At 41.5% G+C, this 16,015-nt stretch overlaps 2 protein-coding genes across 3 annotated transcripts; one reads left to right on the top strand and one right to left on the bottom strand.

Annotated features, from left to right (window-relative positions):
* Window positions 1–4,353: 4,353 nt before the first annotated feature.
* LOC111598133 (zinc finger protein 835-like) lies at window positions 4,354–7,281 on the top strand. 2 transcript variants are annotated; one of them, XM_023313195.2, is made up of 2 exons: window positions 4,354–4,521; window positions 4,893–7,281. In XM_023313195.2, the coding sequence occupies exon 2, from the start codon at window positions 5,388–5,390 to the stop codon at window positions 7,239–7,241; it is 1,854 nt and encodes a 617-aa protein (XP_023168963.2). In that variant the 5' UTR covers window positions 4,354–4,521; window positions 4,893–5,387; the 3' UTR covers window positions 7,242–7,281. The 2 variants fall into 2 exon arrangements, with proteins under 2 accessions (XP_023168963.2, XP_030078862.1); XM_030223002.1 differs by having other exon boundaries at window positions 4,890–7,281.
* Window positions 7,282–8,251: 970 nt separating this feature from the next.
* LOC111598120 (protein suppressor of forked) lies at window positions 8,252–12,041 on the bottom strand. Its single transcript, XM_023313176.2, has 9 exons — window positions 11,766–12,041; window positions 11,381–11,703; window positions 11,042–11,317; window positions 10,674–10,977; window positions 10,160–10,351; window positions 9,212–9,625; window positions 9,039–9,146; window positions 8,652–8,973; window positions 8,252–8,586 (listed from the first exon to the last, which is right to left on the bottom strand). The coding sequence occupies exons 1-9, from the start codon at window positions 11,799–11,801 to the stop codon at window positions 8,339–8,341; spliced, it is 2,223 nt and encodes a 740-aa protein (XP_023168944.1). The 5' UTR covers window positions 11,802–12,041; the 3' UTR covers window positions 8,252–8,338.
* Window positions 12,042–16,015: the final 3,974 nt, after the last annotated feature.

Here is a 16,015-nt window from a genome sequence, read left to right as displayed (position 1 = left end):
CGCGCTGATACAAAGTATGCAGTGTCGCAATTGCGAGGGCTGTTTCTTAACTTACGAAACACGCGATAGCGAGGGTTGGTTATAAACTTATGAAATACCCTATATTAAATGTTATGTGTTAACTTGTACATATATAAATAGTTCTAGAAGCGTTACAGACTTTTCAGCTGGCCACGCCCAACGCCCACACGTTCTCTTCCTGTTGCTGTATTATTTTTCTTCTTCTGCTGTTTTTTTTTCACTGCGGTTTTACTTCATAAACAATTTGTTTATACGTGATATATGTATATGTATATGTATGTATGCATATATGTTATATGATATATATATATATATATAAACACATATATTTTTACTGTTTTTTTTGTAATATTTTGCTTGCACTTCATCATTTTGTTGGCTTTTGTTTGCGTTTTCCGTTTTATTTACCGGAATTATAGTTTCTGATGGGGACACATGACGTCATATGGTAAACCCACTGGGTACAGTTACGTGGGGCAGGCACTTTTTGGGCACACGCTTTTCCAAAGGATCAACTTTTTCTGTGAATATGGCGGAAAGTCAACGTGTCTGCCAGCTGTGTTTGCAAGTGTGCGTAGCATGTGCGTGTATGTGTGTGCCTGTGTGTGTGTGTGTTGGGCAAGGCCAGCTGCAGTGCCATGTTTCATGCTTTTAAACATGGCCAACGGCTAATGTGTGTATGTGTCTGTGTGTGTGTACGTTTGCCACATGCGTTTTGTTTATTTACACATACACACATACAAACACACACACATACAAACACACACACAATCAGTTGACAGCGCGAAAGTTGCAACCAAAGCTCCCTTGGGTCGTGTTTATCTTGCGCTTACACTGAATATTCCCTTAAACTTCGCTTCAGCCGCTACACTGGGAGAAAAAAGTCAAACGTAAAAATATGTATAAATATATATAAAATTAGTGAAAGTTTAGACAATCTAAAAAAAGTAAGCTTAAAATATGTTTAAGAATTCGATTGAAAAAAAATATTTTAAAATTTAAATTGTGAAAATTAAGATATAATATATATTAAAATATTAAGCTATTTCTGAAGTAATATGCTAAGCTTTTTTTAGCATACATTTTTCTCTCAGTGTACTTGCATTATCAAAGAAATATACCCTATCGAAAATTAGGTGCAAACTACATTCTATATAAATAGAAGTTAAAATTACATAAATAACTAGTCTAGTTTACTTAGCGAAAACTATCAATTTTAAATAGGCAATAAAACTTCTTCGAGTTTATCTTAACTAATAGAGCACAAAGAGCATGCAGGATTCGACTTGATGCGATCTTATTTTCTTGTCATTATTTTTCCATCGTTTTTTTTTTTTTATATTGTTTTGCCCTGTTGCAGTTTTTCCGCACAGTTTGGCCCCCAAAGCATTTTATTGCCATTGCACGCGCGCACATTTTCCATTTTCATGCAATTTGTCTCGAGGTCTGGTTTTTGGCGCTCAATGGAACCGCTCCCCAGTGGCAAAAAAAAATAATAAATATAATTATAGTAACGCGACGACACCAATGCGAATTCATAGACCTTATTTGGATCCCAAATGCATTAATAACTGGTTTTATTATTTACAAACTAAATATTGATTTCGCATGGAAAAGCGCGTATCACTTCTAAAGCGCACAACTTTCTCATACCTAGCTCACTCGTTGCGATCGTGACGACAAATTGTTACAACTGGGAGTGTAACTGGTTGAGCATAAACAGAGACGGAGACAGAGAGAAAGAGTGAGAGCAGTCTAGAATGTTATGTGTTTCGTTAAGTGTACTCACACATACATGTGTACATCTTGCAATTGGATCTGCATCTGTTTGATCAAAAGAGAGAGAGCGAGAGAGAGAGCGGGTGAGAGCGCCGAAGAATGTTAAGAGTTTCGTTAAGTCTACCGGTTACTATTGCTTCTTGCGCACATTCACACATGGAATGCATATGTGTGTGCGTGCCCATTCTTATTTGAAGTGTCCTCATTGTGAATGACCAGGGCTTGACACTGTCCTTTTGTACGAAGATTGGGCATTTTTTAGTTGTTTTAACTGCTACCTTTCTTTTTTGCTTTTAAGCTATTGGTTCTTTCTTAACGCTAATTAACATGGATTTTATAAAGATTGGTATATATGTATTCATAGCAACACAAAAAATATTGCGCTGTCAGAGCTTGCCAGCCCTGGCTCACACACCCCCATTCTCTCATTGCAATGATATTTTAGAATGAAACACACAAGAAGTTAGCGAAGAGAAAGAAGTACGAATCGCGCTTAGCTAACAAACAATTGGCCAGCAACCATGGGGCTTGTTAATATATGTAAATGTAAATTGCTGCTCCGGTTCCCAAGGCACACACATATAAATTAATATACATTTACTCACCCACACACTAATATGTGTGTGAGCAATGCGCGCAGCCGCAAAGTGGCTTCAATTGTTTAGACTCTGCCTCTCAGCTGTTGCGTTGTCATGTTTACATTTTTTTCAAATACCCTGTAGCTACCGTAAACATGTGTGGAACAGGGTATATCGTATACTATAATGTTTGTCACAAATATAATTTATGATACAAAAACATATTTATTTTTTGATATTCTAGTGCTAATAGCTAGCTTCTCAAGAATCTATATATATCGATATATCGATATTCTGACAAACTATAAGAGCTAAGCAAATGGTGTATAACGTCTTTGGGATCTAGCTTATACGGATCTTACAATATATAAATATGTCAGCTGACAGACAGGGTATTTGCCAGTCGGGCAGTTACGTGAATGCCTGCCCGTTTACATTTACCTGTTGCCCGAGCGCACTTACACATACACACACGCACAAGCAGACAAGCGGCACTTGCAAAGAGAAAACGCAAAGCAAAGCAGGCAGGCAACAAGCAAAGCAAAGCGAACCAAAACCAAAAGCCAAGTTTGTTATTTTGTCTTAGATATGTGTTTGTGTGTGTGTGAGTGAAAACGTGTATGTGTGAATACATATATTGTTGCCCCAGCGACAAAGAATGGCATGTACGACGCTGGCCACGTGTGTGTGTGTATGTGTGCGCGAGATGGCCCGCAACGGGTTTGTTGGCCCGAGTCTTTAGCTCTTTAGCTCTTTGGCTCTTTGGCTCTTTGGCTGTTGTCATTTTTCACATAGTCAGAGGCGAAGAAGCTGCGCAGTCGCAAACGTTAAGCAACAAGTGCGCCGAATCGCAAGCTGGCTTAAAAAGTGACAGTAAAATTAGTTGGCCAACAACAATTAGAACAACATATATAATAGCAATAACAATAGCAATTGGGGCCAGCAACCGATGACACCATCAGTTGCTGTTGCAGCTGCCGCTGCAGTCGAGGAGCCGCGCCAAAGATGCGGCACAGTTTACACCTGGAACTGCGCCGGTGAGCTCTATGGCATCGAGTGCGAGCTGTGCGAGGAGCGACCACTCTGTGCCCTGGACGAGTTCGCCGAGCATATGGAGCTGTGGCACTCCGACTGGCAACAGGCGCCCGTTGACGAGCTCATGCTGGAGGTCTTGGCCGAGCAGTCAAGCGGCGGCGAGGAGGTCAACGAACTCAAGCAGCAACTGGTCCAAGAGCTCAACGCACTGGACACCGCACAGCAGACCCAGCAACAGCTGATCGACCAAAGCAAATTCGATGCGAATGTGAGTAGAGGTTGCAAGTGATATATGCACATATATATATATATATACATCTGTATACATACATACTTACGTATATCATGAATCAGTTAACAAGCTAATAATATCAATATAAATATTTTGAAAAGTCTAACGAATGGAAAACCTACAAGTTCTTGATAAGATGACATTTGATATACTATATATATATATATATATATATATATATATATATATATAGGGTATACGTGTATAAATAAATGTTTTGTTATTTAGCAAAAAAATACCAAAATATGCCTGCAGATAGATTCTAAATTGTCACAAATAAGGAATTAAATATTATTATTATTATTATTATTATAATTATTATTATTATTATTATTATGATTATTATTATTATTATTATTATTATTATTATTATTATTACTATTACTATTATTATTTTTATTATTTTAATTTTTTTTATTTTTATTATATATCATTTTCCTAGTTTTTTACAACATTTTTTATTTATTCCTGAAATTCTGTTCATGTCCTCTTCTATCTCCCATTATCTCCCATTATTAGAATATCTCAGTATCTCCCATTATTAAAATAAATTGTGAGATAGATTACTTGACATACTTATGAAAACCTTGCGTAACTTTTTGAGCAGACCTCGCCAGTACATAGTAAATCAAACAATAATTAAAAAAACTGTATAGCTGAGAAAAAAATAACAACAACAAAATCAAGAATTTAAATATTTTCAAAAAGCTAAGCCGCATTTAGATCAACTCAACGCAAGCGAAATTCCAAGAAACTGATTAAAAAAAGCAAATACCTGCGCTGAGCTATCTATCCATCTAAGACCATTAAAATACCGTAAGTAAACAAGCAGGGAATTTTATAGAATTTCTTCATTAGACTTCAATGAAATCTTTCAACATTAATCGAAACCTGTTGACTATAAAACAGACGCGCTGAAAGCCAAGCTAAGCCAAGTTAAGCCAAGCTGAAGCCTAGAAAACTTTATTGGCTTGGCTGAGATTTGTTACTTGAACTGAATCTTAGACGGGATTTCAGGCTAAATCAACCCACTGAATCGAACCGGAAAGCAGCGGCAACATTTGTTTGGTTCGGTTTGCTTACTTAAAAACCGGTTCAGACGTATATAGGTCAAACTCTTTATTCTTAGAGCAGCGTCTAACCTCGCTCTACTAACAACCCTCTCTCTCTCTCTCTCTCTCTAGCAGGCCGGTCTGCCTATAGGGGAGCCACCGAAGCTGACGAGCCAGCATGTGAAGCAGCTGATCGAGCTCTATCAATCGCATCCACGCCTCTGGGATCAATCGCATCCCGAGTTTCGTGACGTGGATCGCGGCAGGGAGTCGTGGCATCAAATAACCGAAGCATGGAGCGCCCATTGTGGCCGAGGCTTCACTGTAACGGACGTACGCATACGTATATCGACGCTGTGCCAGCGTTTCCTCAAGCAGCGCGAACGCTTGGCCGCCGAGGGCGAGCTGGAGGACTGCGCCAAGTTCGTGCACTACGATCAGCTGCGCTTCCTATGCGAGCAGCAGTCGCTGCTCAATCGCCAGGAGCACATTGCGCACGAGAACCGCAAGCTGCTGGAGATCTATGAGCACTATCCCATCCTGTGGCACAATGCCCACAAGAGGCTGCGCTGCACGGAGACCGTGCGGAAGCGGCACGAGGCACACCGTGGACTGCAGCTGGCGTTGCGAATGTGTGGAGTGCGGCTTTCTGGGATGGCCATGCAGCGACGTCTTCTGTCGCTGCGCAAGCGTTACCGACTGGAGAAGATCAGATATCTGCATAGCATCGTCGAGGGCAAGCAGGCGGAGTTCGTATCCAGCTTTGAGCACTATGCGGAAATGGAATTTCTCCACAAGCATATCGATCCATATGTCTGTGCGGCCTGTGGCAAGATCTTTGAGAATCTGGTGAGTCATCAGGCGCATGTGCAGGGCAGCTGTGAGGAGCAGGCGCTAAAGGAGACGCAGCTGGAAACGGAGCAGGAGCGAAAGCAGGATTTGGACAAAGATAGAGGACAGGAGCAATTGGAATTAGTGGAGCAAGTGCTGCCAGCGGAGCCCCCTTTGGAGGAGCTAAGCGTGCCTAGCCTAGCTGCTGCTGTACTCCAGCCCGACTATGTTAGAGAGGAGCTGACAGAGACTTCCTCCGAGGAGAGCCCCACTTCGACGTCGTTGCAGCTGCGCATGCGTCTCAGCCTGGAGCTGACGCACAAGCTCATCGAACTCTATCGCCAGCATCCCAATCTCTGGGATCCCAATCATCTGGACTATCACACAAGGAAGCTGCGGCGCCAGGCCTGGCATAGCATTGCGGCTCAATTGAATGCCGTTGCCGGAGGCGCTGGAACGGAAGCTGGAGCTGGAGCTGGAGCAAGACGCTTTAGCTGGCAAATGTTGCATCGCAAGCTCACGGACTACATCAAGTACTATAGGCGAGAGCGGCAGCGCGAGGCTTTGGCTGTGGAGGGCGAGGGCGCCGGCACCCGCTGGGGCTTCTATGAGGCATTCGGCTTTCTGGACGATGTGGTGCCCATCAATCGTGTGCTCCAGAAATCGTTGCAGCAGCGCGATAGCAATCTGAAGATCATACAGGTCTATCAGAGCTACGAGCAACTGTGGTGCACCACCCATCCGGATTACACGAAGCGGAAGCAGCGCTTGAGGCATCTGGAATCTTTATGCACGCGACTCCAGGAGGAATGCAATCTGCAAATAACCGTGGAACGTTTGAAGAGTCGCCTCATTGAGTTCCGTTGCCAGTATAGACAGTGCAAGGAGGCCAGGCAGGAGGCACTGAAGCGTGGCGAATCTTGGCTGCCCAGCTACGAGTACTATGCTCCACTGCAGTTCCTGGAGCTGCATGTCTCGCCCTTTGGCTGCGACCAGTGCTCGGCGAGCTTCAAGCGGCGCAGCGACTATTTGCGACATCAGCACAACGTCCACGTGGAGCAACTGCAGCCGGAGCAGCTGCGTCAGCGACGTCGCAGCAAATGCTCCGCCGGCTCAGCCGTCGCCAATCCGCTCGAGCACATCTGTCATATCTGCGCCATGAAGTTCTCGCTGCGCAGCAGCCTGCAGGCTCACCTGCGACGGCATCTGGGCCAGCGCACGCACTGCTGCAGCGAGTGCCCCAAGAAGTTCTTCAACTCCACCTCGCTGCGAGTGCATCAGCGCAGCCACACCAAGGAGCTGCCCTATGTGTGTGAGCATTGTGCCCGCGGCTTTGTGAATGCCAGCAAATTGAATCAGCATGTCAAACGGCACACGGAGAAGCGGGACTATCCCTGCAGTCGCTGCGACAAGGCTTTCTATACGGCCCACGAACGGGATCGCCATCTGCGCGCCCATCTCAACATTCGGGACAAGGTCTGTCCATATTGTGGGCGTGCCTTTGTTGTGGGCAGCGCCTACTACGCCCACTTGAATCTGCATCGGGGCGAGAAGCGCTACAGCTGTGCCGGCTGCGGACAGAGATTTGCCCAATACGCAGGACTCTACAAGCATCGCAAGCGCTGTAAGGTGGGCGGGGCGGAGGAGAAATGAATTATCGAAGGCTCAATCATTCACATTCATATTCAGACTCAGTGAATGCTGAACAAATCAATGAGTCTGAATAAGAATGAATAACAGGACTCATAGTCTAGCTTAGATGATGATAAGTGAATCATTGAATACTTATTCAATCACATTCATATGCACACTCACTCATTCACTTAGTACACGAGCCTCTACAAGCACTCAGAGCGCTTTAAGTCTAGCTGAGATGATGTCAAGTGAATATCATTGAGTACTCATTCAATCATTCATTCATATTCATACTCATTTAGTATGCGAGCCTATATAAACATTAGAACTGAATCATTGAGCATTCATCCAATTAAATTCATATTCATATTCAAGCAGCTAAGCTGATCAGAATCAATGAATATTCATACATTCATTCATGCATACAGACCAGAAGTGAATCACTTACTAGCTAAACATTCATATTCACACTCATTCCAACCACATTTTAGTTGTAACTAGCAAATTGTTTGTTTGTTTTTAGTTGTAGTACCTGTTAATTGCTCATTTAGTTCATGTGATTCATTCACGAATGCCGAAACACTCACTCACATTCCCTACATCACATTCATATTCACTTCACCTGCCTTTGAATATCCATTAAAAGCAAGGCTTATTTAAATTCAGTTATAATTATGTTATTTTTTACGAATGCAAGGAAGAGGGAAAATGAATAGTTCGAGCGGGAAAGGATGACAGCGAAACGCCACTTAAACGTTTTACTGTCATACGCACAATTCCTTGTCGACTTCATAAACATCTTAGCAAAAGAAGATGGCCTAATTCTTTTAGATTCAAATCTTATACAAAAATTATATATATTCCTAAGCGTTTCACTGGCTACAAAAAATTTCTTTGCTTAGTTTTCAAAATCTAAGAAATGTCAACAAAAACTTTCCTAAGACAAACTTTAATATTACGACAAAAACGGGAGCGAAAATATCGATAGATGTATTAGGACTATATCTATACGCAAATCGCAATTGGGGATATTTTCTTGACATTATTATTTCGAAAGTGAATGGAATATTGAAAAGAACAAAATAAAATAAAGAACGGAATTGCTGTCCTTTGGTTCAATTGGACTTGGCGAATCGCTTTAGTTGGCGCAATCGATAAATATCGTTCGTAGGCGGCACCGATGTCTGCAGCTCATCGTCGCTATCGTCGCCGCCAGGAAGCAGGCGACGTCGACGCGGCGGCATCGCCGTCACACTGTGCTGCACTCCCGTGTACGTGCTGGTGTCCACGATCCAGTGCACCGATTTGGCCAGATCAAAGATTTTGGGCGTTAAATCGTTGTCGCCATTTGGTTGTGGAGCAGCTGCAAAAGAGATAAATATGATCAGCTGCTTAGATAACTGGCCAAGAACACTTCTTCACACTTACATTCCGGCAAATTGAGTCGCATAAAGATGTCGAAGAGCAGCTCCACACTGACAAAGGGACCCCGAAAACTGTTCGGCGGAGGCAGTGCGGCACAGAGCGCAGCCAACGCTGGCGGCTGTGGAAAGACGCCGCCGGCCAGTGGATGTGCACCTGGATGAGCGCAAGATCGCGGCTTGAATGGTATCATCTGTGAGAAGTCTGGCCGTGGCAGGGGCTGTGTCGCCTCGCCATCTGCCTCCGACTCATTGTTATTGTTGTGACTATTTGCACCGCCGGCAGAGGCAGCATTAGAGCCCACCTTATTCAAAATGATGCCGACGTTCTATAAAGTTGAGCGAAATTTGTTAAATTTGTGAGCAAATGGAAGAATAATGATTGCAGCTTTACCTCGGCGTAGCCAATGGACTTGAGCTCGGTGCTGGTGCAAGGATATAGATCTAGGAACTTGTAGCGATCCACCAGCTGTGCCGTTTCCTTGCCTTCATACTCTTTCAGCTGTCAAAGGATCAAAAAGGAATAATTAATTATAATTATTTTAGAGTAATCATAGCTTGGCTCACATTTTCAAAGACCGCGCTGCGTCTTCGCTCCACTTTGACAATGCTGGACAGATCGCCGATGTTCGACTCGAATTCGAGAAACCGATTCCAGACTTCCACACTCTTATGGGGCGACAGGCCACCGGAGCTCAGAACACGCTCGAAGAGCACACGCGTATTGTTGTCCTCGTTCAAATGGGAGAGGTAGTCGATATAGCACATCACGTACTCGGGGCTGCCGCCGAAGCGTTTCAAGCCCAGCTCGAATATGCGGAATGCTATCTCCTTGTCCTTGGAACAGTAGTACTCCATTAATGCGGCCGCCACAAATATATGATAGCGCGAGCGAACATCTTCGCGTGCCTTCTTAAAGATGCCTCGCGCCGATTTGATGCCCTCCGCGCGACGAGCGAACTTCATGTACTGCACATAAACCTAGGGTATACAGAGAATTGTATATATATCATATATAAATTAAATATAAGGCAAGGGCTTTGGCATGATTATACAAATATGCTTATGATACATTGTGAAGTGAAGACTAGATCAAATATACCAAAACCTTTATGACCTTTACTATGTATAAACATGATATCTAACTTATATTCTAAATATCACGATTCAAAAAAGACAACTTCATATACACCACATATAAGACCTCCTGCTATGATTATATAATGATTTCATATATCTAAATAGGTCACCTTAAAGAATTTGAAACGTATTCTCAGATATATAACAATAGACAGTGGCTTACATAGAGTAAATAGAGGCTATATGCTAGGTTTTTAACTATATACAAAGCTTAAGCACGAACATGGTAAATCATTAAAGCAATACAATTTCTCTCAAGTTTTAACAAACGAAAAGCCTCAGTTTTGAGTCTCATACCAGAGATATGAACAATAGCAAAAGCCTATGAACATCGTTAGCTAAGCGCAACAATCATATCGATTTATATTGCCTTACCAGCGTGGGATCGATGTCTGGCAGGGTGAGCAGCTTGTTGTACATGCTGTGAACCTTCTCGTACTTTAGTCGGCCCTCCTCGAAGTCCGCGTAAGCAAAATAGAGGAGAGCATTGCGATTGAGAACGCCATTGATGGATCGTTCCAGAATATTGGCGCATTCGTCTGCAAAGATCTTAGCTGCTTGCACATCCTGCATGAAAGAATGTTAGAGATGAATATAAATTGATTTATATATATAGTGGTATATTTTGAGATATATTTTTATATGTTTGGTCGGGTCGGGCTGAGTAAAACGCGTGCGGCCAAAGCCAAGGGCAAAGCGGCAAGTGTCCAATGGAGTACGAAAAAAAAATTGTATTTCGTATGCCACGTGCCGCTTTACCCAAGGGGCGACACTTCACAGAGAGGCAACAAAGAGACAGAATTTTGATTTTTTGCTTCGTTTCTATTTGCAACATTTGCAACAAATTGCGGCATTTGTTGATTCTTGTGTTGAATATACGACTACGCACGCCTTTCTCGGTGAGAGCGCGTGCACTGGTGTCCAGGAACTGCGATGCCTGATGCCAAACAGCCGGATGATGCGTCAACACCAGCAGACATTGCTCTGTGGCAAACATAACGCGTCGAGTGACGAGCGCCGTGTCCTCTGTGCGCAAAGGATTTGACTTCTCATAGGTAATGAAACGTTTCCACAGCTCCACCTGTTTAGTCTCTTCTTTGGTCAGTGTTGGCGGCACAGCAGGCAGATTGCGATTGAGCCCTTTCGTATGATATTCCAACTCCTTCGCCACACGACGTGCGTTCATATAGTCCCTAAAGGAGATATAGTTCGAGCATTAAGGTTATGAAGCAAACATTTGTAAAGCTAACAACGCACTTCGAACGTTCCAGGCTCATTTTCTCTGATATAATCGGATTGATATTCTGCTCAAATGCAATATAATCTTTCCATAGCTGCTCAATACCCACAATGGGCGTAACCACCGCCTTTTGATAGACACGCCGCACAGCTGTGATCTTTTGATTCTCTGCATAGTTTCCCACAGCTTCGACGCCACGCAAGAAATAAATATAATCCTGCCAAATGCTAAACGAATGCAAATCCATGCCAATCTTTTCCAAGGCAAAATCATATGCCTGCGCCATCTTTTCTCTGCGAAGAAGGAAAATAAATATTTATTGTTGATATAATAAATAGAAAAGTTTTGGAACTTACTTGTGGGTACTAAGACCCGCTTTGGTCTCCTTGACGTAGGTCAGGTAGAGTTTCCATAGATCTATATTGAGAATTTTGACCAGACAGCGTTGGAAGAGCTTCTCCACTCGCTCGTAGTATCGGCTGCGCATCTCCATTTCAATATAGAGCTTCCAGTAACGCGCTGTAGTGGGAAACACATTCACCAGGGACTCGTAAAGGCTGCGCACTTCGTGAATGGGCCGAGTCTGTGCCTCGCGGAGCATCACGGACCACGATTCGATGTCGTAGGGGCGCAGCTCGACGACTTGCTGAGCGCGCACCAATCGCTCCATGCCCCATTCCTGCGTAGATGTTGCTGTTTTATTAGTTTGAACTACTCCAATTAATTTATTTGACTACTTACTATATCAATTTTTATTAAATCCCTTGCGGATGTCATTGCGACGATTGCAATTGTTGTTGTAAATGCCGGCGTTTTGGTATTGCTTCTTCAGCTAGCTTCAGTTAGCACTAAACACTAAATCAATTTTTATCCCAGTAAAATTAAATTGAATTATTTGCAATATGTCATATTTCGTTTATAGAAATATGTCAAAATTGCCTACAATAAATATAATGCGGCTTCCTAAACCATCAGTGTTGTAGAGTGCCGCTCGGAACTAGTTCGCACTTAGGAACTTCAATTTTGCCACAGTTACAAATTATGTGAAATAATTTATCGAAGTATATCGATATATACAACAATATCATATTGTATTATATTATGTTTAAACTTTGTATAATAAATTACTTTAAAACAAAGGTTCATTGTTCATTGATAATCATCAACATCATACAACTATAAGCAGTACAAATGAACCAAAAATGTTGACAATTGAATGAACTACAATAAAGGAGCGACACACAGAGAACTGCTGGTTTGACGAACGCAGTCGCTCAAAATTGCGCAATATTTCGATAGTTGCGCCGTAAAAGGGATTACTGAAATGTGCCGATAGTGTTTCCGACCTCACTTTTTAAAAATCCTATTTTAAATTCATAACAAGATATTACATTCAATTCACAGCTCAAACGCAGCTAAACTTAATTATGACTAACGTAACAAAATATTTTCACACATTTTACGCAATATTCTAATGCTTATTTAATCACGTTGGGGCACCAGCATGTTGCATTTCCTGTATAGCGGTAACACAGTAGACAAACGTTACAAAATTGTGATGTGCTGTCACATTGTTAAAGCAAGTCTATCGAGTTGCATATAAACTGGAATGTATCGATTTCCAGCGATGCATAAAAAAATATCAAATAACAAAACCAAACGGAACAATCAAGCGTGGCAATCAAACGAAACGAAACGCATTTAACTGAAGACATACAATGCAAAAAAAAATTAAATAAAAATATTTCAAATAATAAAATCATAAATTTACGTGACAGTCGTTAGTTAAACATGGCTGTGAACGTAAAGTGATAAATATAAAAGAAATTGTGCGCTAATTGCAAGTGACAGTTTTAACTGCCAAACGTAGAGAGAGAGTGTGTACAAACTCACACACACATTGAAACAAACAAACAAATACACACGGATACGACCAGCTGTTGTGTTGAACAACGACAAAAAGAGGTTAACATTAGCGGTACATTTATTTGCTTGGTAAGCAATCAATAAGGTTTATTTGCGCTTATTTGTTTTGCTATTAAACACATACATACATTTGCACATATATTGTTACGCTTTCAATTGTTTTGCTAATTATGCATTTGAAATGCATTTGAATAAATTATTCAACGGCTGCAATCATTGCTCATTTATGTCAAGTCCAACACCGAGTTGAGGCGCCCTCTGTCAGTTTCCTGTTGATGGATTTATGTGCGCCTAATTGTTGTTTTTGTTTGTGCGTATGTGTGTTTGTTTCCTGCGTAGCGCCCGCAGTTTATTGACCGTGCAAAGCAAAAAAAAAAAAAGAATACTAATACATACATATGTATATATGTATTAACTGCGCACTGGCTGTCTGTATATGTGTGTTTGGGTGATAAGGCATAATAAGTGTGTCACACAGAAACAGCAACTAAAACACGGCTTTTGTGTCAAAGTAGAGCAAAAACCTGATTGTGATTGTATTTGCTCATAATGTAATGTCATATGTGTGTGTGTAAGTGAAAGGGAGAAGCTCACGTATGCATGCCCAATACCAACAAAAACACTCAACACACATACACACTGACATGCACTTAGCTGTCAGTGTCATTTGACGAAACTTGCTCTGGCTCGCTCACTCTCGGACGCATTCACTTTCTGGCTATCTTGTCTCCTTGTTGCTCTCTATACTTGCTGCTTCTTGCATACGATGACAGCTTTTAACGGTTGTTTTAATTGTGTGCATAGTTTTAAGACATTTAAGTGGCCGTTGCCTACATTGAGGCGCAACATACGCCACCATAGATGGGTAACTATATGTATTTGTATGTATGTATATATGGATGCTCATGTATATGTACGCATGTGGTTAGCGGCTTCTCTTCTTCCTCTCCACCTACTTCGCTTGTCAGTGCGAGCAAATAAACATGGCAATTACTCGAAATGGTTACAGCTACGCACACACATACACACATAGCGCCTCTTGGCGGATTTGTACAAAGAGCTTGGGGTTTTTCTTGTTGCTTTTTTTAACTAACCCCCTCCTCAAAACCGCTCCACCGCTGCACGGTCGCCTCGTTAAGGGGCAGCGCAAATTGCTTTCAGTTTTTAATGGCTCGTCTGCAGCAATTAGTCATATAATTTCCACAAAGTAGAACACAGTCGATTCGAGACAGGCCATAGAGGGAAGCGAGCCGGAGGCATGATTTCTTTGCTGATTGATTAACAAATCGCCAAACCGAAACTGGCAAACGACAGTTCAACAATAGAACGTGCCACGCTGCCACATTGCCACATTCAGCGGCTACATTGTTCACTTCATTTTCCACACACATACATACACACATATATTGCCATCGAGCTGGCAAGCTTTGAGTTTATGGAGCCTTTTGCATTGCATGTTTTTATATCATCATCGAAATCCTAAATTAATCATTCAATCGCATTAGTTGCCCTACAATTCCATATAGCATATACGTATTTACAGTAATCTAGCTTGATATGTCCTCAAGTGCCTACGATCCCAATCAACCATTCAATGTTAAGTCAAATATGTTAAGTTTAACATGTTAGCTAACGTAAGAATGAAATGTTAAGAGTTACATTAAGTGCAGATGTTATGATTTTTCCATTTATGCAAGAGGTACAAAAACTCTAATTGATCTAACTGCTAGTGTTAACAGATAAACAATATGATAAGAGTTTCGTTCAATTTAGATATGTATTCTGGTGACGCTCTTAATGTTAACAGCTAAATGCTTAGAAAGCGTGTCTGTTAGCTAGGTTTGCTACAACAGGCGCTGTTGAGTTGCATCTTTACAGCTTTACGCACTAAGCTACAAGAAATATTTTTAGACTGTGAGCAGAGAACTGTTAAAGCAATGCTGTTAATGCGAGTAAAATGCTGTGACTGTTAATATTAATGTTAGCTAGCAATAAATTGCTTGACGTTAATTGTTAACAGTTATTAAGGTGAGCTCAACGATAAACATAAATAAAGAAAAGCTTGAGCATTAAACTATCAAAATAATCATTTATAAAAAGTTATCAAAACTCATATTTATATAAATATTGACTGAAGGCCCTAATGAAGAGCGAGTGTAACACGCACCTCACGCTTTCCAACGCCATTCGACATATGTATGGAAATAGGTATACATATTTATATACATATATGTATAGTATCGTCTTTAAATTCTAATTAGAGTCGATTTTGAAATTCCAAATGAAATTTCATTCGCTTGTTATCAGCTGGTGGCTCAATTAAGTCGAGGCCAACGATTGATTGAAACGCCTGCCCGGGTGCGCGCACTTCAAAGTTCTCGAATACCACACAAACAACATGTAAATATATATATATATATAGCAGATCGAGCCTTACATAACGATTCATAGTAGCGCAACGGTAGTGCAGAATTACCTAAACGTTAAATTTGCTTTTTATGTATAGCAGTTGTGTTTGTTGACAATATTTGTTTTGCATTTGAATAACATTGTTTGGCTTATTGTTGCTGACGCCCGTAACATGCAAATCGGCGCAGAAATGGTTGGGGTCTATAGCTATTGGGATTGGAGGATGTACCAGTTACAATAGTTAACGACATGAAAACGACTAATTTGACTATTGGCAACAGCACAGGCTGAGCACGCCCTAAACAACTGTTCGTATACCCAGTACTTTGGTGAAGTATATCCAAGGAGTCGATCAACACATTGCCAAGTCTGATGAATATCTATATACTTGATATATATGTAGAAGATACGATGTAACGATTTCTGCAAATCTTAAATTGATCGATAACTATCGATAAGCAAATCTTTATATAAAACTTTCATAAATTGCTTTCAAATTTTTCTTGAAAAGTGTTTAAGCTCTCGTCGACTGGTATTCAACCAAATGGAAGCAACTGGAAATCAAGTCGTACGTTGTTTCTTTATAGATGTTAAGGTCACTTGCTGTCACTTTTCGATAAATATCGATTGAAGGGCCTGCCTTGCTTATGAGCCAC

The sequence above is a fragment of the Drosophila hydei genome, unplaced genomic scaffold (assembly GCF_003285905.1).
Source record: "Drosophila hydei strain 15085-1641.00,03,60 unplaced genomic scaffold, DhydRS2 tig00000090-arrow-arrow-pilon, whole genome shotgun sequence".
In the NCBI taxonomy this organism is placed as follows: domain Eukaryota; kingdom Metazoa; phylum Arthropoda; class Insecta; order Diptera; family Drosophilidae; genus Drosophila; species Drosophila hydei.
The sequence above is the reverse complement of the archived record's forward strand: the minus strand, read 5'-3'. Positions and strand labels throughout refer to the sequence as shown.

Bases quoted from the DNA above. Each gene is read 5' to 3' on its own strand.
- LOC111598133 (XM_023313195.2), top strand. From the start codon at position 5,388: ATGTGTGGAGTGCGGCTTTCTGGGATGGCCATGCAGCGACGTCTTCTG.
- LOC111598120 (XM_023313176.2), bottom strand. From the start codon at position 11,801: ATGACATCCGCAAGGGATTTAATAAAAATTGATATA. The intron at 11,704-11,765 runs GTAAGTAGTCAA...ACATCTACGCAG, and splicing joins ATTTAATAAAAATTGATATA to GAATGGGGCATGGAGCGATT. The intron at 8,587-8,651 runs GTAAGTGTGAAG...TCTCTTTTGCAG, and splicing joins GCGACTCAATTTGCCGGAAT to CTGCTCCACAACCAAATGGC.